Source organism: Ylistrum balloti, unplaced genomic scaffold, assembly GCF_031769215.1.
Source record: "Ylistrum balloti isolate Yb309-2 unplaced genomic scaffold, AGI_CSIRO_Ybal_v1 Utg370120, whole genome shotgun sequence".
Taxonomy (NCBI): Eukaryota; Metazoa; Mollusca; class Bivalvia; order Pectinida; family Pectinidae; genus Ylistrum; species Ylistrum balloti.
In genome coordinates this window covers 1698194-1723148 of record NW_026782137.1, presented here as the reverse complement: position 1 = coordinate 1723148, position 24955 = coordinate 1698194, and the positions used below count along the sequence as shown (strand labels likewise).

At 34.6% G+C, this 24955-nt stretch overlaps 1 protein-coding gene across 1 annotated transcript; it reads left to right on the top strand.

Moving 5' to 3' along the window:
• Positions 1-7166: 7166 nt before the first annotated feature.
• LOC132550329 (uncharacterized) lies at positions 7167-19415 on the top strand. Its single transcript, XM_060214374.1, has 5 exons — positions 7167-8259; positions 10409-10471; positions 14441-14521; positions 14739-14800; positions 16325-19415. Exons 1-5 carry the CDS (start codon positions 7167-7169, stop codon positions 16670-16672), a joined length of 1647 nt encoding a protein of 548 aa, XP_060070357.1. The 3' UTR covers positions 16673-19415.
• The last annotated feature ends 5540 nt before the right edge of the window (positions 19416-24955 follow it).

Genomic DNA, 24955 nt, shown 5'->3' with positions numbered 1-24955 from the left:
TCTCTTAAGTTTTTCTAGTTTTTACTGATGCAAAAATGTTTAACAGAAATTACTTTTCATAAAACGTATATACATCGGCATGAGATCTAAAACACGACGTGTTAATCCGAACTTGATTTTTAACTGCCCGACTCAAATGTGCTGATATTGCAATGCATAGTAATGTGTCTATATGTTAGGTCTGTCAGATAGATAAAGTAGACTATTGTCAGGAATTGGTAGAAATATCCTACTGCATCATATTCACCGGCTGTTAATTATCGGCGCTTTGTTTTGGAGCTGTTCCGTAGCCCCCTCCTTAGCATCATTGATGAGTACTAGAAGGACAAAACAGCCATTGACACAGCATCAACATAGAGCTGACTTTGGAATCGTAACGGACTTCGTTGACATTTTTATGCAAAAGATACGTAAAGGTCCCTTGCAGTAGTTAAAGCTGATCCCAAAACGTTCTCAATATTAATCTGTAATCAAGCTACTTAATTGGAGAAGTTGACAAATATCCGAATTCATTACATCAGAATTGTTGTTTTTTGCAGGGAAAGAAGTTCTAGGATCGAAGTGATCGGAGGTAAATATATTACACATTCTATTATCAAGTTAGACTATTAAATAGTGTTTTAGGATTTGAATAGCAGTACATCCAACTCCAGGGAAATGAAAGATGTCAAAAACAAAAACATAAAATATAGTGGGACATTGATCTATGCCAATATTCAACGATATGCTTATTTCTGTAACTTGTATTATACACACAAAAAACAAAACTTTTTTTCTTCTTCTTTATGATGCATCTATACACAGCATGTTGACCAGTGTAAGTGTTGTGGTAATGTATGATTAAGTACAAACGCTGAAGTTATTGGGCAGATTTCACGATATTCTGAGACAGAAAACAGCACCCTACATTCGCCCCGTGACGTTTTCATCTGAACATGCACAAGACAAAAGTATGACAAACAACCACTTATTGTCACTTTAGAATCAATATTGATCTGTGTTTCTGGCGAATAATTGCCTCTCTCTTTAGTACTGTTCGTTTTACTTTGGTGCACGCGACCTGCGGTATACGTGGTTATATAGGAAAATGTGTGATCTCAGTAACTTTTAATCTAAAAAAAAATGACAGTAAATATGTCTGCAACGAATGGAGACATCAAGCGTTTTCTTACCCGAAACGTGATAACCATATATATAATGATGAATAAAACATTTGATTAAGATGAAGGAACAGTTTTATTTGTATTTATTTAATAAAAATATCGAAATATAGCTATTTCTGCCTTTAGTGTGATTTATCATGTCTGGTTATTTAATGTTGCTAAACTTGAAAGTGCCAAAGATCCCGAAACCGACTAATTAATTCATAGCTATGCAAATCTTCGGTCCAGAATATACTCATAAACCTGACATGCTTTAGAAATTATTAGATACATGAAAATTGCGAAATTTATAGAACTGTAAGGATATTGATTTCTCCTATCTATCCAAGATACACAAATGTAACGGTGCTTGCATTACTATAGTTATGACTATCAATTTTCTTGCAATAAAACCCATGATACCGTTTTGATGAGTTTTTTTTATTCATACACATGTACTTGACGCTGTTCTAAAATGACATGATATGTGGATATTATAGAATTTATTTTATCATGGGGCTTATACACCTCCCCATTTAGATTTTGACTTTTCTTTTGATCAATTTTGATTTTCCGCAGTCGCCTCCTAGGTTTCATAATTTAGACCCTTAGCATCACAAACGAGTACTAGAAGGACAGAACAGCTGTGCAATGCAGCATCAATAACGAGTACTTGACGGACAGAACATATGTATAATGCAGCATTACTAACGAGTTCTTGACGGACAGAACAGATGTATAATGCAGCATCACTAACGAGTCCTAGAAGGACAGAATAGCTGTATGATGAAACGTCACTAACGATTCCTAGAAGGACAGAATAGCTGTATGATGAAACATCACTAACGAGTCCTAGAAGGGCAAAACAGTTGTATGATGCAGCATCACCAACGAGTCCTAGAAGGGCGAAACAGTTGTATGATGCAGCATCACTAACGAGTCCTTGAAGGGCAAAACAGCTGTATGATGCAGCATCACTAACGAGTCCTAGAAGGACAGAATAGCTGTATTATGAAACATCACTAACGAGTCCTAGAAGGACAGAACAGCTGTATGATGAAACATCACTAACGAGTCCTAGAAGGGCAAAACAGTTGTATGATGTAGCATCACTGACAAGTCCTAGAAGGGCGAAACAGTTGTATGATGCAGCATCACTAACGAGTCCTAGAAGGACGAAACAGTTGTATGATGCAGCATCACTGACGAGTCCTAGAAGGACGAAACAGTTGTATGATGCAGCATCACTAACGAGTCCTAGAAGGACGAAACAGTTGTATGATGCAGCATCACTAACGAGTCCTAGAAGGACGAAACAGCTGTATGATGTAATATCACTGATGAGTCGTAGAAAGACGAAACAGCTGTATGATGTAACATCACTGACGAGTTGTAGAAGGACGAAACAGTTGTATGATGCAGCATCACTAACGAGTCCTAGAAGGACGAAACATTTGTATGATGCAGCTTAATTCATAACGTGGCTCTACTGTATCTTATTCTTTACTTCTATCTTAAGGTTCTACCGTATTTTTTGTATACTCAATATCACACATCGATATATGGATTTTGTTTGTCGTAGACCAATTCATTGTCTGGCATAGTCAAGTATGTTGGCATAGTTATCAGTATATTTTTTAAAATGGTTGACTGTTCAGATGAGTAATTTAATGGTATGCAAAAATAGTAAATAGGCATTTTATGAATTATGGTCGCTCTATATAAAAAATATATATCCGTATCATGTGTAACCGCGTTTTTCAAATAACCGCTATCATATGATATTCTGATATTTTTTCTTCCTTTTAGGACTTTCTATGGTGCAGAAGAATGCGGGCAGAACATAGAGCAATATGGAAGCATTAACCCGTCTGTCGTGGCTCGGTACATCCGTATAAGACTTGGTTTAACCCATCCTTTCCACCATGTCTCCGATAATAAAGTGATTTCTCCAAGTAAATAACTAGAAGCAAATTTTGAGATGTTCAAAGCAAAACTCCATGATACTGTCTACGAACCATAGCATATTTCAAATAATTGGTAGGGCACCTTATATAAGCATGAACGATGACAGTTCTGGTGAGAAGATGTTGAAATGGCTTCTCAAACTTAAATGTACGTTGTTTGCATTCCGTTGTTAAATCCGAGGAAGATGTTGACGTTTGGCGGACAGAATCGCCACGAGAAACGTAGGTTGATGAAAATAAATTTTTGTGGTAGCACTGATAACACTGAATATTTCTATAAAATTTGATGAGTTCCACACTTGTTAGCATACCTTGTGTCTCCATTATTTTTAACCACATTACTTTCTTGCATTGACTAATATTACTGTTACTTTCATTGCTTTGTAGTGAGGACTTAATAGAATCACGTTCCGTCCGTTCTACAATGAAAACTACCACTTTTTATAAAGTGAAAATGCCTACAGCTGCCTTTTTATAGTACTAACTTCTCGTGTCTTTGTGAAAACATATTGTTTGGTGAATATGTCTCGTTACCTTTACAATGAAGATCTTTAGTGATCACCCATACCATTACAACACCCCCGCTCTCTTCGCCTTCATTCAACATGCATAATACACATGTTAGAGGCAGTACGACTTTACAGCAAGGAATATTCTTCAGTCACTATTTTGGATCAAATAGAAATCTGTCGCTGGTCCTAGACATCACTTCTGATTTTTGTACCATATCAGAAAAAAATCCTTGCTGCGTGTGTTGGTGCACTTAGCATGATTCCAACGAAAATCGTAAAAAATTGAAATGTGGTAAATAACTTGTGATCATTTCATGACAACTCTACATAAAGTTCGAGAATAATGGGATCTTGTGTGCTCTTAACCATTTGTTTTTTTTTTTTTTTTTTTCTGTTCGTTGTTGACATCTTGCGTAGACTTAAATCCTAATATTTGGGGGAGCAAGTTCCTAAACATTGAATTAAGTGTGGCATGTTGGCATCACGGGTGGGGGGGGGGGAGATATAAGTATCAAGAATTAAGTGTGGCATATTGACATCGGGTGGGGGAGATATAGGTATCAAGAATTGAGTGTGGCATGTTGACATCACGAGTCAGGGAAGCAGGTATCAAGAATTAAGTGTGGCATGTTGACATCGGGGGAGGGGGGAGGGTGTTGGAGATATAGGTATCAGGAATTAAGTGTGGCATATTGACATCGTGAGTCGGAGAAGTAGGTATCAAGAATTAGGTGTGACATGTTGACATCACTGTCGGGGAAGAAGGTATCAAGAATTAAGTGTGGCATGTTGACATCGTGAGTAGGAGAAGTTGGTATCAAGAATTAAGTGTGGCATATTGACATCGTGGGTCGGGGAAGCAGGTGACAAAAATTAAGTGTGGCATGTTGACATCGTGAGTCGGGGAAGTCGGTGTGGAAGCAGGTCACTGTCGGGGAAGTAGGTATCAAGAATTAAGTGTGGCATATTGACATCGTGAGTCGGAGAAGTTGGTATCAAGAATTAAGTGTGGCATATTGACATCGTGGGTCGGGGAAGCAGGTAACAAAAATTAAGTGTAGCATGAGTGAGTGGCATATTGACATCGGGGGAGGGGGGAGTTGGGGTTGGATATATAGGTATCAGGAATTAAGTGTGGCATATTGACATCGGGTCCCCAAAATGACCATGATTTAGCCTTGACAGTGTCGTCCCATTATGAGTGGTATAGCCAGAATCACGACCCCGTCATTGGGCGTCGGAGGAATATCTCGCTTTGTGTATACATGTATATCAGCATGGTGTATCATAGGGAGTGAACGCGTGATCACATGGAAATCCGAGACAAAACTGTTTAACTTCCTTAACATATCTGCATGATCACTTGTGCTCAAGACTTCAGTTATGTATATATATCTTTCCTTACAATACAGTATAGTGTTGGTCACGTTTATACAAGCTGGTATATAGGATAATTGTACACATGTCTTTCTCACCTTGTTGCATTCAGACACGGCGCTGATAAAGCCTTCAGTCTGACGATATGATTATGTATTGCAGCAAAAATACATAAGTGTTAAACGTGTATATATACATGAACCAAGCACGCACATGTCGACTTTAATCTCAAAATCACTTTGAAATTTTAATGCTTGGATTTATTAGCAATGGAATAGGAACATACAAGCTATAACTTCACTGAACAAACTGTTTAAGATTTTTTTTTACGATATCATTACTGAACATGGGATAATCAGAGGGCATTTTGTCGCTTGTCTCTCTATGATTTTTCTTCTTTCGGAAATCATTTTTTACTTCTCTCTTTCACATTCCTTCCGTATTTCAATTTAGGCCGATAAGCATGATTTATATAACTAAATATAATTTTTGTCATGGGAATAAAACGTATTTCCTTCTAAGAATTTAATCCTCTGTGAAATTAGTGTTTCCTTTTTTGATCATACTATTTCATTTCCTTTTTTGATCATACCATTTCATTTCCTTTTTTGATCATACCATTTCATGAAAAAATGACGCCATTTTGTAATGTCACGTGTGCCTTGCTAGTGGAACGGTGTAAGGAAGTATCAAAGAAAAGAATTCGTTAAAATAAAAAAAAATATCGCAGACTGTGAGTTAAGCTTTAATTGTCTTTTTATGTAATTTTCCCTTAACATTAAAACCATTATGTACTCTACCAATAGCTCTGCTCGCTATATTACATAAAACTAATTAAAATCGATACTTAATCGAAAATCATAGATATTTTCTGTTTGTATTTTTTATTGTTGTGGTGAATATTGGTAAAATTGGTAAAATTTACATTTTTGATGATGAAATTTGATATTAAAATGACCATTAGTAGTTGATATTTCTGGAGACTTTCAGTCTTCCTTTATATATTATATTATACAAACAACTCAGATATAAGCTTCAGCTTTATCATATATTTCATTTATCGTACATATTGTATCATGCCTCTGAGAGTTAACCAGTTGCATACTTTGAAGTCAACGTTGTCGAAATCATATTTATTGAAGTTAAAAGTGTTTTGTATCTAGCTGGACATTACATATTTTGTGTTATCTAAAGGGCCAGTACAACGTTTTAACGAGGTTTGTTAAGTGACACCTACAAAAACATTGAATTCATAGATAGAAAAGTAAAAAAAGTGTTTACAAACTTTCCTCCCGCAATAATTACTATGGTAGCTGCTTCATAGTAAAAAAACTGTTTTATTTGTATAGAATATGAACAACTTAGAGATCAGGAGTACTGCGGAAGACCATGCCACAAATAGTTTCACTAAATGTTGTAAGTTGTATTTTGTGAGACTTGGACATCCGATTCAGGAACATTTTATTTGCAAATATGAAAGAAAAATCTCCTCAGACATCTTAACAAAACAAGAATATCTTCCAGTTTTATTTCCTTCACAGTACTTACCTATTTGAATATTGTTTTGTTGTTTTTCAACAATATTGACACGCGGTGTTTTCATTCATTTTAAATACAAATCAATGTTTGTCTAAACTAGCTAGATATCAAGTAGTCTATGGAATGTTGTTGTGTCATTTCCAATCATTTATCTCCCTTTATGCAAATACTGTTCAGGTGTGTATCGAGTTACCAAGTCGGTGTACACAGGTGCAATCTTACCACAAATGCATACACTTGTGAATACATGTACACACTTTACTCGATCACACGTACGCATTTAAGTCCACCACAGGCGTGAAAATACTTCATATTGATATCACCATTATATTCTTTTTCATACAGCAGTTTTAAGTTACTCTTCAGTTGATAGTATAATGTAAAATATAAACAACAAACATATCAACAAAATATAACACACATAGACTAGAAACTGTGCTGAGCTGAAAGTAAATTGTTTATTTCCTTCCCGTTTGAAACGAAATAATCTTATAAAACCTCGCGAGGTTACAATTATAAAATCAGTGTACTCTGATCTGTTGACACATACATAGAACTTTTTTTATCATGTCGTGTTAAAGGGTAGTCTACAGTCTTTCACGCACTTCCTGGTTAGGATTATTTCCACTATGGCGGCTATTAGTGAACCTGTGTTAAAATGGTCTGATGAAAAATACCGAATCAAAGACCTGATTGGGAAGTTCACTCTACCGTTGATGGTGAAAGTTGAAGAAGGAATATATGGTCTCCGTGAGTCAGAATCATTTTCACAGGACGATCTCTTAAAACTGGAGTTAATCAAAACTATTCCTAAACTGATCACTTGTTGTGTAGATTATACGGGACGTATTAGGGGCATAGGTACACTTCGAGAGGACGAACATGGGTACATAGAAAGATCAGATGACCTTACGATCCCTGTCCGTTACAGAGGTATGGTCAAGATATTCCAACCAGAAGGCACAAGGAATTACAACAGTGTTGGTGATATGATTAAGGGCTTTCCTAGGTATGTTAAGACAGTGGATTCATTCGTATCAAGGAATGGCATCAATATAGAAAAGGAAACCATTATTCAACTGCAGCGTTTCATTCCTGGTAAAGGACTAGTGTGTACCATAGGCAAAGACCATGCTTCTGCAAATAAGGACAGTGCTCACGTGACGCAAATTTTACTGAACTCTAAAGATAGACATAGATTCGTTCTGATACCAGACGACAATAGTTATACATTGGAGGAAGTCGTAAACAGGTTCCCATTGCCTCAATATGTGACGTTTGTCAAGAAAGGAGGCCCTAAACTAGTAACAACTAACATTGAAGAGTTGGTAAATCACTCAAGAATATTCGAGGGAGCAGTGAAAATAAAGAGTATGGTTGATGTGGATGTCATCATTGGTCACTACAAACCCCCAAAAGGGGTTTCATCTACTACACAAAAACGCTGTCAACGAACGCTCGTCATTATTCCAGAGAACAGTGTTACGGCCAGAGAAATCGAGGTTAGAGTACCGCTGAATGATGACGACGATTACGACTACGAACTTGTAATGGCCAGAAACTTCTCTTGCAAAGACGTGCAAGAAGAGGATATTGATGGAACAGTATACATGGACTTTCTGAAAACACCGAACGCAACCTTCATAGAGTATGATGAGATCGAGATCCCACCGCCTTCACCACCTCCACTGCCTAAACGGCATCGGCAGCCCAGTACAGAAGGTGAATCATTATTTTTAACCCCTCTCCTTCTTTCTTGACCACGTAGTCTGCATGATAAAAAGCTGCATGTTAACAACATGTATATTATCACCTCTTGCGAGTGAATGAATAAGGTGTGTTAAACACATTATTTAAATTTCCTTCCTTAATCTTTTACAAAATTTCATGTTCCTGCACTGAGCATTTAAATGTCTTTTTAAGTTCGCAGAGAAAATATAAAAAACAATAATGGTTAAATCCTGATATATAATTTTTGTGTTGAAGAGATGAGTGTATATATTCATTATATTTCACCACTTATAACGACGAGGTCTGACAAGCCTATATTTTCCGATAGTGTGGTGTTAGCAGGACATGTTTCCTCGGAGATGCAGGACTCCAGTTCTGAATCAGGTCTATAGACGGGTTTCAGTTATTTCTTAACATACATTTCGGTATAATATTGATAGAAATAAGTTTGTTTCAATCCTGTAAATTTGGTTTTGTGATATAAATTGGCAACTTCAGCAAATTTATTATTTTTGATATGAATGTAAACTTACAAACTGCCCTAAAAGAAAAGAATGATGATTTGCAAATCTAATAAAATGCAGCTTTTGATTGGTGAACACATTTTATAAGGTATACGGGGCGTTCAGGTAGAAAATCACAGCTGGTATTGAAATGTAAATGATCAGCCGTTTTCAAACAGTAAATTAACTTTCATCCATTGTGAAACCACTGCATGACTGCGAAACTCATTTCCTTAGCTCTTAAATGTTGTTATTTGGATTAAGAAAAGTGTACTGAATATGTACACTATAATAGAAAAGAGGAATAATAGAATGAACACGTTTAATAATTATTTAGAAACATTTATTGTTATTTCATAATTTTTAAATGAATAAATAATAGGTATTGAATTAGGAATGAAAGTGTCGAATAGGTAATTAAATAAGGAATAGGGAATAGGGAATCAACTTCACGGACGTGTTATCTTAATGCATAACAATGTGAAATATTAACCTGTGTGCATCTTGTTTTGTCTTTTGTAAATAAGGGCATGATTACCACGTATATATACATATATATATACATGTGTTTCATTTATGCACTTGTTGTGATGGGATTAGCAACTCCCCCGCTACCACCTAAGCCACTACGTTTTAGGCCCAAAACTGGCATGCATGTCGGAAAGGACCAAGTGGAAACAGGTAACTATTAAGTAGGCAAAGGCATTAAAAATCTACCTCCTTTTTCAATTTTTTATATTTTCTGTTATGTAAAGTGTTTTCTGTATGTGTTTTATAAACATACATAGACTAATGTATAATCCCAGTTATATAGTTCTAGGAGCTTCATTTCGGTACACACTATTTCCGCCATTTTATATCATTGGTTCGTAATGTCCGTTCTCCAGCTGGTCACTTGATAGTTTTGCTGCTAATTCTAGCCTGTCATTGTCTTATGATCGTAAGATAATCGTGTTTTACAGAAAGTTAACCTATGACAACAGTGAGTAATTTATCAATTTGTCTTTTGTAAATAAGGGCATGATTACCACGTATTTATACATATATATACATACATGTGTTTCATTTATGCACTTGGTGTGATGGGATTAGCAACTCCCCCGCTACCACCTAAGCCACTACGTTTTAGGCCCAAAACTAGCATGCATGTCGGAAAGGACCAGGTGGAAACAGGTAGCTATTAAGCAGGAAAAGGCATAACAAATCTACCTCCTTTTTCAATTTTTTATATTTTCTGTTATGTAAAGTGTTTTCTGTATGTGTTTTATAAACATACATAGACTAATGTATAATCCCAGTTATATAGTTCTAGGAGCTTCATTTCGGTACACACTATTTCCGCCATTTTATAACATTGGTTCGTAATGTCCGTTCTCCAGCTGGTCACTTAATAGTTTTGCTGCTAATTCTAGCCTGTCATTGTCTTATGATCGTAAGATAATCGTGTTTTACAGAAAGTTAACCTATGACAACAGTGAGTAATTTATCAATACTTCTGACCTTTTACATACATAAAGATTTTCAATTCATATGCTGTGTTACTCTGGCGGTATGATGAATGAAAAATATGATTATATAGACTGCAATGGCCGATATATGCAGGTACTTGTTAATGTAAAGCATGTTTTTGATATTAGCCCAGGACCGACGTCAACCAGAACAGATGCCTATAAAAACGAAGGGTGATTATTATAATCAAGGTAAGGACAATGAATGGTAAACAATTAATGAAATATAAGTACGTATTTTGTTATACAATTAATGGAATATTAGTACGTATTTTGTTATACAATTAATGAAATATAGATACGTATTTTGTTATACAGTTAATGGAATAAAATACGTATTTTGTTACACAGTTAATGGAATATAAATACGTATTTTGTCACACAGTTAATGAAATATAAATACGTATTTTGTTACACAGTTAATGAAATATAAACACGTATTTTGTTACACAGTTAATGAAATATAAATACGTATTTTGAAATATAAATACGTATTTTGTTACACAGTAATGAAATATAAATACGTATTTTGTTAAACAGTTAATGAAATATAAATATGTATTTTGTTATACAATTAATGAAATATATATACGTATTTTGTTCTACAGTTAATGACATACATCGCCAGTCAGTGGTAGTTTCAGCTGTAACCTTAAATGGGCTGCATGCTCACATAAACCATTCAATAAAGTTTTTTTGTTTAAAGATACCCCTTTAAGATGATAGAAATATAAAGTAAGTAGAACCACTCTTACGACTATTTATTGTTTACTGGACCAGTCCTCGAATATGCTTCTTGTGTTTCAAACGGCAGATTCTATACAAAGAAAATGTACAGTTCAGTCAGAATCATATCTGGCCTTATGTCCATAACCTCACGTGAGGAAGTATTTTTTGAAAATGGTTGGAAACCACTTAAACCGAAAAGAGAGGAGCTATTTTTTAATAAAATACAGGAATTCATGAAGTTCCCCTGCCACCAGGTAGGTTTTACAACCATCAGTGATAACGTGTTTAATTCAATGTCTTAGGCTTTACGTACTATTTCAATACATTAAATTTAGATCGTTTTTATTGATTAATATTAAGATGACACTACAACTTATACTACTTAATGATTTCATCAATGTCTTATTTATTCTTCTCATAAATATTTCGTTTTTATTAAATGTGAAAAAATATAAGGTAGAACTCGAACTATCATAAACGTGCAATCTGAGATCAGCCATTAAGATTCTTGGCGAGTAAGCAAATTATAGGTATATCGAAGTTGTGCTAAGCCAAGTAAACTATGCATTTATCACGTTGTTTCTGTGTTTCTAAAGTTTAAAACTTTCATGATTTTGTTTAACATGAACAATTGTGATACTCCTGCCAAATGAACTTTAACCTTACTTGGTTTTGGGGGTGTTGCAAGTATACCTCCGTAATGCTCTAAGGACATACTTAGATAAGTAGGCCGATACTATTTTCAGATAGCTTTATTATCCAAAATGATGGAGGTCTGAAACATACAAAAAGTAACATTGTAAATAAAATCAACTATCTGTTGGTAAGACATAAGTAATAGACTAACAAGTAAATACATAATCCTCTATCCCTCCCCGAGTCATTTATAAGTATTTTAAATGACTGATTTAATGTTTTTGTCCTTGCGTGGGAAATATGGATGGAATAAGTCTATTACTGTTCATTGTCACTAAAAATGTGATATGCCTTGACACTGTTATTACATTGTGAGATCAAATTATGTATCAATTAACAGTAAATGTAACAAACAAAGAAAATGAAATTAAAATGATAAGGTTCTATTTGTACATTAATTAAAAAAGTAGAAAAGTAGAACTGTCATTGGGCAGACTACCCTCCAGTTCGGGGATTATTCTGCCCCATTTAATGCTCATAATCACTAGGCCATTTTGGCTCTTGTCGTTGTCGATTAGGACGTCTTGGGGTAAGGTCAACGGATAGTTGCTCTGGTCTGTTTGTCACGATCCTCCTGGGTGTGACTGGTGTTGCAGGTGAGGTAGTTGGAGGATGTGGTGACGGGGGTAGCCTGGGCGATGCAGGAGAGGGAGACGGATTAACCATTTGTGGGGATCCGTCCAATGCCAAGGGTGTTTGCGGTTTAGATTGGACTCACCTCTCGTTCCTTTGCCAGATATGCTTAGGATGACTGCCCCAAGGATTCTTATGTTGACGTTGTTAGCAGCATGCATCTTCATGGTCACTGGGATCAAATGTTTCTCTGAGATGCCAAGCCGATGTAGCACCTTAATGCCGGCTAGGCAGCTTTGGCAACCTGTGTCAGCCATGGCGGTGATGGTAGCTGTCTTTGGTTTCGGTATGATCTTGGGGTCAATGCCGAAGTGGTTATAGTCTTTAGGGTCAACACGAGCAGTCACATGCATAAAACGCTGAGGCTGTGACGACTGGCGAATTCAAGTGTCTGATAGCTGATTGTTAAGATGATGATCAAGTTGAACAACATTTCTACCATAGTTATTGTCATGACTGGTTGCGGCGCAAAGTGAATCATACACAGCACTTTCCTGTTCAGTCTTAGTGTTTGTCACATTGTGTTTGCCTCTGCATACGGACTCAAAGTGGTTCATTCGCTTGCAATTGTTGCATGTATGACCATATGCAGGGCACTCTTTTTTGCGAGTTTGTGGCGTTGCTTTGGCACCAAGACCTTTATTTCCACAATAGGTGCACAGTGTCACTATACGAGCGGCACTCTTATTGCGGCGATATGTACTGCTAGCTGCTTCTGCTCCTTGAGAAACCAGTAGTTTAGATGCAGAACGTTTACCCGATTCTTTGGCTTCAACGAATTGAAATGTTTGTTCAAGTGTCATGTTTTGATTTCTTTCCCAAAGGAGATCAAGTTGAATCTCAGAGTCGTTGAGTCCATGAATAAGCACATCACGTAAGATTGCGTCAGTATAGTTGACTTCGTTGTCGCAGCTGGGGCATGGTATTAAAAACTTGCACACACCTGCTTGTCCGCGTAGTCGAGCACCAAATGAGCGCACAGTTTCTCCACGGTCTTGTGTCATGTTGTTCAGTGCTACCCGAGCTACCATGGTATTCTCTTCACGCACAGATAGGATCCTCATGGCTGTTAACACATCTTCTTGAGACTTATCCGTCAGCGAGCCACTAGCTGATCTTGTGAGGTCTCTCCGTAGATTCTCATCGCAACACTCAAGAAGCTGTATAACAAGTTCCTTATCCTTTATCTTAGTGGCTTCTACGTAGTCTTTCCATCGTGAGAGGAAGTATGACCAATCTTCACTCGTGCCAGCGGATGTAATAGTGGGCCGTTTGACTTTTTCCACTTTATTACAGCTTGCAGAAGTCGAGGCTACTGTGTACACTAGTGCATGGGTAGTCAAAAGTGCAGCAACGATTGCAGCATCTAAGTCATCTGTTTCAAAGTCACAGTCTGGGATTGGACACTTCACTGAAGGCATCTCGCTTGTGTAGTTGTTGCTGTTATGTGTTGTTAGTGGTCTCTCAGTGGATTGAATCCTCCATCATAGATAAGTAGGCCGATACTATTTTCAGATAACTTTATTATCCAAAATGATGGAGGTCTGAAACATACAAAAAGTAACATTGTAAATAAAATCAACTATCTGTTGGTAAGACATAAGTAATAGACTAACAAATAAATACATAATCCTCTAATACTGACATGTAGTTATTGATTATGGCTGTGGTCCCATTCATCTCCCACAAACAATCTTTAATAAAAAAAAAAAAAAATACCGACAGGTTGACCAAACATTTCAGATGACAAATATAAAACTTTTTTTATCCGCGACAAGAAATAAAATATATTTATTTAGTATTTTTATCTTCATAATATTACTTGTGTAATGTTACAGTAAGCGGCCCTAAAACAAAATAATGAAATAATCAGATAACATATTTATTTGTTTGTAATACCGATTACGATTAAGCATAGGATTATTTTCAGAAACAAATTTTGTGGTTACAGTAAAAATATACTTACAAAACACTCTTTTTGGTAAAATTCATTCATTAAAATCGCAAAAATAGCATTACCCGGTAGTTGATTTACACTTTAATTTGAATAAACTGACATACATTTAATCAGATGATTTGAATTTAGATTTTTTTGTTTTCTAGATATGTTTGCAACGAATAGCGACGAGGAATCCGATGATGATTATGAGAAAATAATCGACGAGGTACCTTTAGGAATGACAGGTAAATTGTATCATTGATATAATACGGTATAAACGTATTTGCACAGCTGTATGGTTAATTTTTACTAGTTAATTCTCACTTGTCTTTTTTATAATCTATTGTTGTGACAGCACTATAAATTTGAATTGATTTTTTGATAACTTACGTTTGAGTACACTAATAGTCTAATCGTTTCTATCATATATTTATATATATATTATATATATATTTATCATAGATGACGACAAAAAACTTGCTTATTTCGATGTTCAGGGTGCTCTCAGTGAAAAGATCCCGGAGGTGAGATATTTATATTTCATCTGATATCAATATAATAAAAAATCTGTATGTTCCCTTTATCCGTCAGCCCATCCATCTGTAAACAATTTTTGTCGTCGTTATTTCTTAATGAGTACTGAATTGGTGTTTCGTAGATGTGTAAGTTTCTCTTGCTCTTTAATTGTGTCCTTATAATGTTTGGACTACACACTATGCTTCTATAACTTGAAGCGTATCTTCTCTCTGGCTTCTAGATGTGCCTATTTAATTTTGAAACCGCTTCATAGAACAAAACGCCGACAGGCGGCCATCAAGGTGTTGTCGATTGAATTTTGTTTTCGCTATCCATTATTTTTCCGAGATTTACGTCCACTTTTACGGACTTTCGGCCTTTAAGAAGACGAGAAAAGATAGGAAAGTGAGTAGTGAAGAAATAGTATGAAGCGATGGGAGAGATAAGGATACAGTGCTGACAGTCTAGAGTGCCCCATGTCAAGGGCTAGTGTTCCCTATCAATAAACTAATTATTGGTGTATAATAGCTCCCAATGCAACTCTAACTGCCTTGTATTGAATTATATGTAACTCATTGCGTACATTATCTGAAATCAAATTGTACACTGACAATTTGACTATTTTGGATCATATTAGCGCTCTTGTATTTTTCTTTGATTCAAAAATGTTTCTGGAAATGAAAGTGAGCGTGTTAAGTGCTCTTTTTCCGGTTTCCTGTTTATGAATCAAAATCACTCCGAGGTGATTAACTGCTATCATCTGCATTCATGCAGTTTGTTCATGAAGATATTAAACATGGTGGATGTGATAACACTATCCTGAGGGCTCCGTTATCTAGTTTTTCTTCTGAAATGGGAGTTATTTCCCTGACTTGAATTGAATTTTCATTTTCCTAGCTTTTAAGAATCGAGTTATGAATCTTAAAATATTAGCAGATATACCAATTTCCTTAAGTGATAGTAGAAGTCCTTCATGCTAAACAAAATCTTAAGTTTTTTCTAGGTCTAGAAATACAGCTTTAACATGGTGGTTTTTGTTTAACGCTTGCCGTTTTGCAATCTGACGTAATTCTAACTAGAGAGTCGAGTGTAGACCTGTTGTTAAAAAGCCACTTCGATTTGCATTGGTTAAATTGTGTTTATCACGCTATCGCAACTATTACTATACTAATTGACTAAATCTTTTTGTTTTCAAAGATCTTATCTATACAATCCTCCAAAGTTTAAGAACTCAGAACGGCATTAGTAAAACCACTTAACACCATGCCATTACGCAGAAGAAGTCTTTACTTTCAGTCTTATTTCAAATTGTTGAAATGTCGTTCAAAAAAGTTTCATGTTGTTCACTAATTGACATTCCCGACCGAAGCTTATTATTTATTCTGTAATGTAAACATATCATAGATCATTGTGTTTGAATATGATTATCAGTATATGCTAGTTCACAATGTCATTTTCATGAAGAGATTATAGGAATTCAGTATTTTGATGCAATATTGTAAACGAAAAAGTCATAGAATATTGTATATCAGGATTACAGGTTCTCCTTGAAGAGGGTCCTAAAGGAACTACGGAAGTTGAGGAGGACAGGAAAAGAAAAGGAGCCTTCAGAACCACCCAGCACTCCACAGACAGTAGATCAAAGTCAGAGTAAATCAGACAGTCGTAAATGGTTCGAAAAGCTTGGTTCAAACGATCTATATAGACACTTTACGAATATAAAACTGGACAAATTGGCTATCTGGTGCCGTGACGAAGGACTCAATGGGTCATTCTTTAACAACTTAACAGATGAAAATTTACAGAAAAACTTCAAGTTATCGCCCATTCAAATATTAAAGTTCCGTCGTTTTCAAAATGATGGTTGGATGCCAAATTAACTTGTTTATCAGTTTCACAAGGGTAGTAGATAAAAATAGACATGTTCGTTCGGTCAAGACTAACATTTTCAGTGGTTCAATTACAAACCATGAACATACTTTAAAAATGATGGATAAAAAACAACATTTTAAGTAAAGAAATTAGATCAATACTTTCCTTTTTTGCCTGTATACTTACGTCAGATTATGCATTTCACACCAGGAAATGTGCTACACTTTATTTATTATACAGTTGACTTAAAATATAGTTGATGACATGGAATACATTTTACCTCATATCTTTCATTGGATTGTAGGTTTTAACTACAGTGTAATTGTAATTTGTCTTTAACGAAACATAAGCCTGAAACAAAACAAAGACCATGAGGTCCGGAAAGGGTAAAAAAACATCTGTCTTGTATATTATGTGTTCTGCCAACAATATCATTATTTTGCATATTATTAAGTTAGAATAACATTTACGTCAATTATCCATCACTAACGTTTATAATTGGACAGTTGTACAAGAACAACTAAATCTTAACGGTCCATCCATATTGCATGACGCGGCTAGGGTAACATTTGGTTTAGCCATGTACTAGTTATTCGCCAGAAAACTGGTATGGGTTAAATATGTTTTAATTCTGTTCGATGGCATCGAAGCAACAGTTCAGACAATGATATGAAGCACTAGACTTGCGGATCCTATTAAAACTGGGAATGGTAGGATTTAATTAATATTTGTAATAATTAATATTATTCCTTTTTCACCTTATAACTGATAAATAAAAATAGATAGATTTTCATTTCTAAAAAACAGGATAGAAAATTTGCCATACACGATAGTAAACTCACTCTTTATGTCTACTGCATTGTTCACGGGTATTTTACATCGATTGTTCGGATTACAACACATAGAATATTGTATCAAATGGCACGTAAATGTTTTCAAAGTATTTTCTTTTAGGAAATGTTAATTGTACGATGACAGGGCAAACGCTTTTGTATGTAAGAACATGCAATCAGTTTGTATATCTCTCATTAACTAGTTAATACAATGTAAGTGTGTACTTTGCCTGCCGTTATTGTAATGAAACACTCGCATGTTCTTCACATCATTTAGAAATATTGTTCTTAATATTTGATAACACACTGTATCTTATATTCGATTTGACACTCTGTGAAAAAAAAAATTGATATGTACCAAAGTATGTTTGATTTAATTAATTCACAGGACGTTGTGCATTGTGTACATTTGATCATACGTTAGGAACATTCTGTACAACGTTGTGTACATTATGTATATTAGACACTCTTTCATTTTCTTGGATCAAACCAAATGTTCCGTTAGATTTCGATTTTATATGACATCAATTGTTTTGTGTCTGATTATTCCCGCTATTCAGATCATTTATTTACTTTCAAGGGCTTTGGCCACGATTTGAATGCGACACGAGGTCACATGACGTGTGACTTCAAGATGTAACTTATTTCGGCGATAGTGATACCCATTTACCTAATAAAACATGGTTTTAAATTAGGAAAGGGCAAATGTCATAAAGATGCCACGATGAAATGTTACATAACGTACATTTTCCTGTCGCAGCGTTCCACACGCAGATAATCACCTATTAACAACACTTCAGAATATATATAGATATTTTATAATTTATTCTCAGTAACGATTAAAGTGACTCATTTCAAGGTCAAATCAAACAGATTTTTATTTGTCATAATATATGATGCGGTGTGAAAAGGCTCCAAACGAACTCCTCATGATAAACAACAGTGAAACTTAATGTGTTATATGGTAGTTTGATTCTTTTAAGAACTTGTTGTAATCAACTAAGCATCTATGGATCTTTATATCATATTAAAACATATTGAAACAATGTAATACACATTCCCTCTCATTATCGAGCACCGCCATATGACGTTATTCTATACATTGTATGCTTAAAACGGTATAGTTTATTGGTTTAATTGATTTAAATGATAGTTTAATTGATTTAAAATAGAAGCTAGAATCTCGTAAACTGTTCTATATCAAATTACCAAAATCAGGAAGTAGGGATATTAAAAGGTACTTCGATTTACACAGTATGTACTATTTTATGAATAATACAGGTAAACAATCTACCTGTATATAGGTACTTTATCAGAACAGTACAGGTAAATAATCTACCTGTATATAGGTACTTTATCAGAACAGATTATGATGGCATCTCTATTGTCTTCCAGTGTTTGCATACTTCCTTTGTTCATGAAAAGTGGGAGAAAAGAGAACAACCCGTATAAGTTATGATAAACCAAATAAACACTTTGACGTCGCCTCATTAGATTTCTCATTCACGCCCAATGACTACCTTCGACTGCATAAAAACAAGTATCGCTACATTGGTGGCATTGCTGTTTAGATTGTGATATAACAAAAATAAACCAAGATAGTGGCCAAAACTCTGAAACCGTTCCATATCAATAATATAAACCGAAAATTACTTGACACAAACCTTTGTATTTTAAAATACATTATGTTATTATTTGTTTTATAAGATAATATGTACATAAGTTTTAAAAAATGTTCCGTTATATCTACATTTTGTATGATATCACCAATCGCCTTATTGTCTGACTACTGTCGAGTTTAACTGTTCCTTAATCCATACCGTTTTTATTTGAAGTTTTTATTTGCTCCTTAATTGTTTACGCTGTGGATCTTATTTTGTCCTTTTTCCTGTTCTTTTGATGGTCTATTAATTTACCTTTTACCGTTTTTTTTTTGTCTCTCTCTCTCTCTCTCTCTCTCTCTCTCTCTCTCTCTCTCTCTCTCTCTCTCTCTCTCTCTCTCTCTCTCTCTCTCTCTCTCTCTGTCTCTCTGTCTCTCTCTCTCTCTCTGTCTCTCTCTCTGTCTCCCTGTCTCTCTCTCTCTCGTAAATATTTAATCTAGAGCTAATTAAACTATATGTAGTACTAAGCATGATACATGGATTGTCTAATCTCTTCATATTTTACATTATAATGTGTAATTATTTGACTGATGCTAGTTTTATAATTGTATAACTGTATTGTAGATACTTTTTACATGTATTAATTGATAAAACTTAATTACCAATCTTTTTGATATTCTTATATGGTAATTAAATATGTTTTAAGTTTAACCTGAAAATTACTTGAAGTGGCTTATCATTTTATCAAACAATCGCATAAACAATATTAGTAATCAAATCTGGAAAACACACACGTTAATCAACAGTAACAATGGTAATATCAACCGTTATCGGAATCAAGTGAAGATTCCAGAGAAGCACGCGCACCATTATATAAAATGGCGACTTTAGAGGATATTTATTTAGAAATAAATCTTTCAACGATTAATCATATGGACGTTAATCAATGAAAACAAATTGTAAAATCACCAACATTGTCGTCTGCTTATTCTGATACTGGTCTGTAGACTTATAAAATACCTCCAAATAACTGTTCCCACTGATTTCCGAGCTTATTAGTATTTCAGTATCTTTACTGAATTTCTTGATTTACTCGGTCACGAACAACATTTCACAATTCTCAGAGGCCATTTGTATTTATCCATGATAACATCGGTTCATCCTAACCCTGCTCCTCTTTGCGCAGTGACATCAATATCAGCTGTAAAATTATACAAAAGTACACATGTGAATAACACTTTTTCATGATTTAGAATGAGATAAAATGGAGTCCAACAATGAATTAACTGCATCATACAGCTGTTTCGTCATTCTAGGACTCGTCAGTAATGCTAAGGGTCTAAAATTTGTAGCTTAGGAGCCGACTAAGGAAAATCCAAAGTGATCAACGAAAAAGTCAAGATCTAACTTCAGTGTGTTGTCACATTACCAGTCTTAGTAATGCCTTTTGTACTTACACTAGGAGTATATCCTTCGGCGATACTACAAGCATTAGTGTCCCAGGCCGTTTGACCGCAATGTCAGTGTTGGATGGTGCATCTTCTGATATCACACCGGCCTTTACTTACTTATTTCTGTTCGATTTATTATTAACTTAATCAAGTAGAGCTTGAGCAAGTGGAATACAACGTCGGTTCTAGTGTTTTATTTTCTATATTGATTATTAGTCACTGTCTTAGCAATTAAAGGAAATTATTGCTTCAATGACCTCATCGATCATAAGATTATTTCCAAAACGTTAAAGATAATTATGACGTAAATACATGTATGTTTTCAGTTAACTAAAATTGGATTTCAAAATACAGTGAGGTAAATACAGTACACACATATGATGAAATTCAAACTATAGATAGTGCATTAACAAATGAATAATTGTTATTGGTTTTTCTCGTCACCAAAGCGCTCTGATATCTTTCACTGGTCTTGTCTTCTCATTGGATCCCTGATCGGCCAATGATGACGAGGCAGGCTTATTTGGTAACGTGCTGGAATGAAGAATTATTGACCTCGAGTATTTACATATAACAAATGCCGATTTAGAAGCTAATGTGAAATACTTCCGGGAGCTTTCCGTTGAGTTTGCCATTTGTTTCCATTCAAATGTGAAGTCTAATAGTTATTTTTCCAATCTATTTGTAATTGTTTTATATTAAATTAATACAATGTGTTACAAATTGGACATTACTGTAAACTTTATGAACAAACTTCCCGAATGCCTGTTGTTATAGCAACTTCCATTAATTCATTTTTTTTTTCTATAAAGCTGAAGCATTACAAATGATGTCGAGATACTAAATTACGGAGATGTTTACAAATATAAGCTCCCACATCACTAAGCAAGGTAAACATACATACCGATTAGATAGTCGTTGACAATTTTGGTGAAACAGTTGTCACGTACAGTAAGTGACACCAGCGCAGTCTAAAATGCATCAAAGGTCACTATTAGGTAGAGGACTACGTGAGTTCTCAACATTTCGACAAGTTTTGCTGAAATTGGTGAGAGGTTTATCTCACATGGTGATTGTTGGGAAATGGTATCAGTAAATCTACTACAGCTTTGTCATGTTTAAAAATCTACCTGTATAAAATCTTATGTTTTCCTTTCATTCATTATTTTTGGGTGATGTTAAGTTTTGAACGTCAGTTACATTATTAAGGGGTTATGGGTTGTTTCTCTTGATAGAGACAAAAAATACCTTGTACTAAGATGATTAATAAAGACCAATCATATCATTGTTAGTATAATAAGTCAGGATATTCTACCTTGTCAATGTTACAGTTCTTTGTGGATCTCAGCAAGAACAAAATTCGATATCAACAATAAACACAGACACTATTATTTCTATTGACACGTAATCTTTATATACACCAGCAATATACACATCTTTGTTGACGTGCCTGACACTGCTATAACATTTGTATACAATGTCAACGAAAATTATACTTTTAAATTCAAATCTCAACATGTAAATGAAAACTGCTTTAAAACTCAAAAGCATACTAGCAAAATATATAAGGAGGACTTATAGAAGGAGGTCACTAAATAAGTAAAGGAAAGTTTAATTATGTTAAAGTTTTATGGCAGTCATAGAGATCTCACTGAGAAGTATCCTGCTGGACGAGCTCATTAAGAAACATTATAATTCTTTGTGCAATATGAAACTCAACGTGTTTGATGTTCGCTTAATTGTCTGTTGAAGAGTTACATGGCAGGTGTCGTCGATGAAGCAGAAGACACTTACTCTTCCGAAACACCTGGTCTTATTCTCCCTGTTCTTTTTCAGGAGTCTACGCGTAAATAGGTTTTTTGTTCATGTTTTTGCCCCGGTTTTATTTAACTTGAGTTTGGATTATGATTATGCTGGCATGTTGGTATTTTATTATTGTTTTATATATTCCTATCTATGATCAGAGGAAAGAACATTCCAATTGTGACGCAATATTTGAAAATAATTTAAAACTAAAAGTAGATGCATTATGGGACCCTGTTTAAGTATGGTGCAACTGAATACTATCAATATTCATGGTTTGGGTCTATTGTTTCTAATTCCGAATTCCAATCAACAGTTCAATTCAATGTTCAACTCAATCACAAATGGCATATTACATAGCATACATTCAACGGTCGTACTTATTTCATAATTATCAACTTTTTGAAAACATACAATTTTACAAGAATAGACGTGCATATATCATCATAGTCAACATACGTACATAAATGACGTAACATAATAAGCGCATCATCATCATCATCATCGATAACAACAAATACAGTGTCATAAACATAACAAGAAATGACAACAATGTATATATTCGTCATACTCTTATAATTCACACACTGACTAGTTGATATAGGTATCAATTACGATACTTATTATATCAATTACGATGGTACTTGATTGAACTCAAACATATACCTAGCTAGTTTATGAAGATCGCTTATATTATCGACACAAAGCAATTGTAAAAGTTTACACATGGAAGGGATTCGTCAATAAAAAGGTTTTTATATATTTCATTCTTAGATTCCGGTAAATCCTACATGTCAAAATAAAATGATATTCATCTTCGTTGTCTAAATTACAACTCGGAAAGCCTTTGCATTCTCAGTATATTATCATATCTGCCAGTTTCATTGGCCAAATTATACGCGGAAAGGCGAAGTTTAGATAAACGAATTCGATATTTTATAGGAATAAACTTCTTCAAATGGTAATGTAGAATAAATTTATTTGCAACGTGCTTACATAAAGTACATTTAGATGAGGACTCCTGTAATCCTCTCATTTTTATAAATACCAAAAACAACTTTGACAAGTATAAGCATAGTGATTTGTCCACATCTCCGAAGCCAAGAGAAAAAAGTCAATGTTTAACATGATTTACCCACTGAAAACGACTACTTAAAAAGGAATACGCAGTGTTCAAAGTACCTTTATTCGAATATATTAGTTTTAATCAGTATTTAATCATTCTATACTTTCATATGCATTCTAATGGATATCGACCTAATTCAAAACAAATCATTGCATTACATTAATTTTTAATATCTTCTTACAAATAGCGAGGATGAACCTTTTCCTTATCAAAACGCTTTAGCAGAGCCCTAAACTTCACACGCATAATGCAATATACTGCAAGCATATGTATCAAATAAATGTTTAAAAAAAAAAGGCTTTGCACTTTATACTTAAGGTAGAACAATTTGATAAAAGCTTTACGTCCCTGGTAACTGTTTTTGTATCTGATGGAATTTATTACTGTATTTAAGTGTCACTTCCTGGAAAACGTCAGAAACGTCCACCTTTTTATCGTTATAAGTCCATGATTCTCTATCATATATACGACTTCCATTTCGAAATAAAACAATTTTTGTTTTCTTCATTTTGACTGTCAAATTCCATGCTGTGGAATAATGATAAAGACTATCTAGAAGACTCTACAAACCTTCCATCAATTCGGAAAACATTACTAAATCATCAGCATACATTAAGAGAAATAAATTTCATTCACCAAAATCGTAATCAGTTGCTCCATTTTCAATAAATGAAATTTCTAAATCCTTAACAAAACGTGAAAACTATATAGGTGATAATATTTCCCCTGATATTTATCCAATATTGTTCCCAAAATAATTACCTTTAATTGAGACACAAGGTCTAACTGATTTATATAGTGACTTAATGACAGATAGCATTTTTCCTCGAATACCAAGCTTTGTCAGCTTGCGCCATAAGCTGATTCTATCGACAAAATCAAACGCTTTAGTCTACGAAAAAAAACAGTAAAAAGGCTTCTTTGAATACAAAGTTTAAGTTATTACAGAGTGTATTTCAAACATAGCATCAATCGTACTAACTTCAGGGCGAAACCCAAATTGTGCATCAGTTAAGATGTTATACTACATGCATACAACTAAAATGCGTTTATTTAATACAGATGTGAAAAGGTTGCATTCATTCAAACATATTTTATTGATAAACAAACAAAAGGATTAGGCACAAGTTCTTACAATTTACTAGGCCTTCTCCCGAAAATACAACACAAATGATTAAATATATATAGCACGTGATGGCAGGAACATACAATATATACACAAAGATAATTTACTATTTCAATTAAGAACAATAAAGAAAAATATGGTGAGTGAGGAAAGAAGAAGAAAGAATGATGGGACCTGAAGAAAAGAGCTCTGGTTGCACTGATTGTCCACTAATTGGTTTCAAATCTCTTTGTTGATTTTATAAATGACTGCACTGCAAGAACGATGTTAACATTTGTTTGGAAGGGAAGGTCTGCATCTCCCTATATCAGTAGTTGTAGTTGGGGGACAGGCTGAATACCAATGTTAGAA

Coding starts and splice junctions, on each gene's coding strand:
- LOC132550329 (XM_060214374.1), top strand. CDS start 7,167: ATGGCGGCTATTAGTGAACCTGTGTTAAAATGGTCTGATGAAAAATAC. Junction 14,522..14,738: donor GGTACCTTTAGGAATGACAG/GTAAATTGTATC, acceptor TATTTATCATAG/ATGACGACAAAAAACTTGCT. Junction 14,801..16,324: donor TCAGTGAAAAGATCCCGGAG/GTGAGATATTTA, acceptor ATTGTATATCAG/GATTACAGGTTCTCCTTGAA.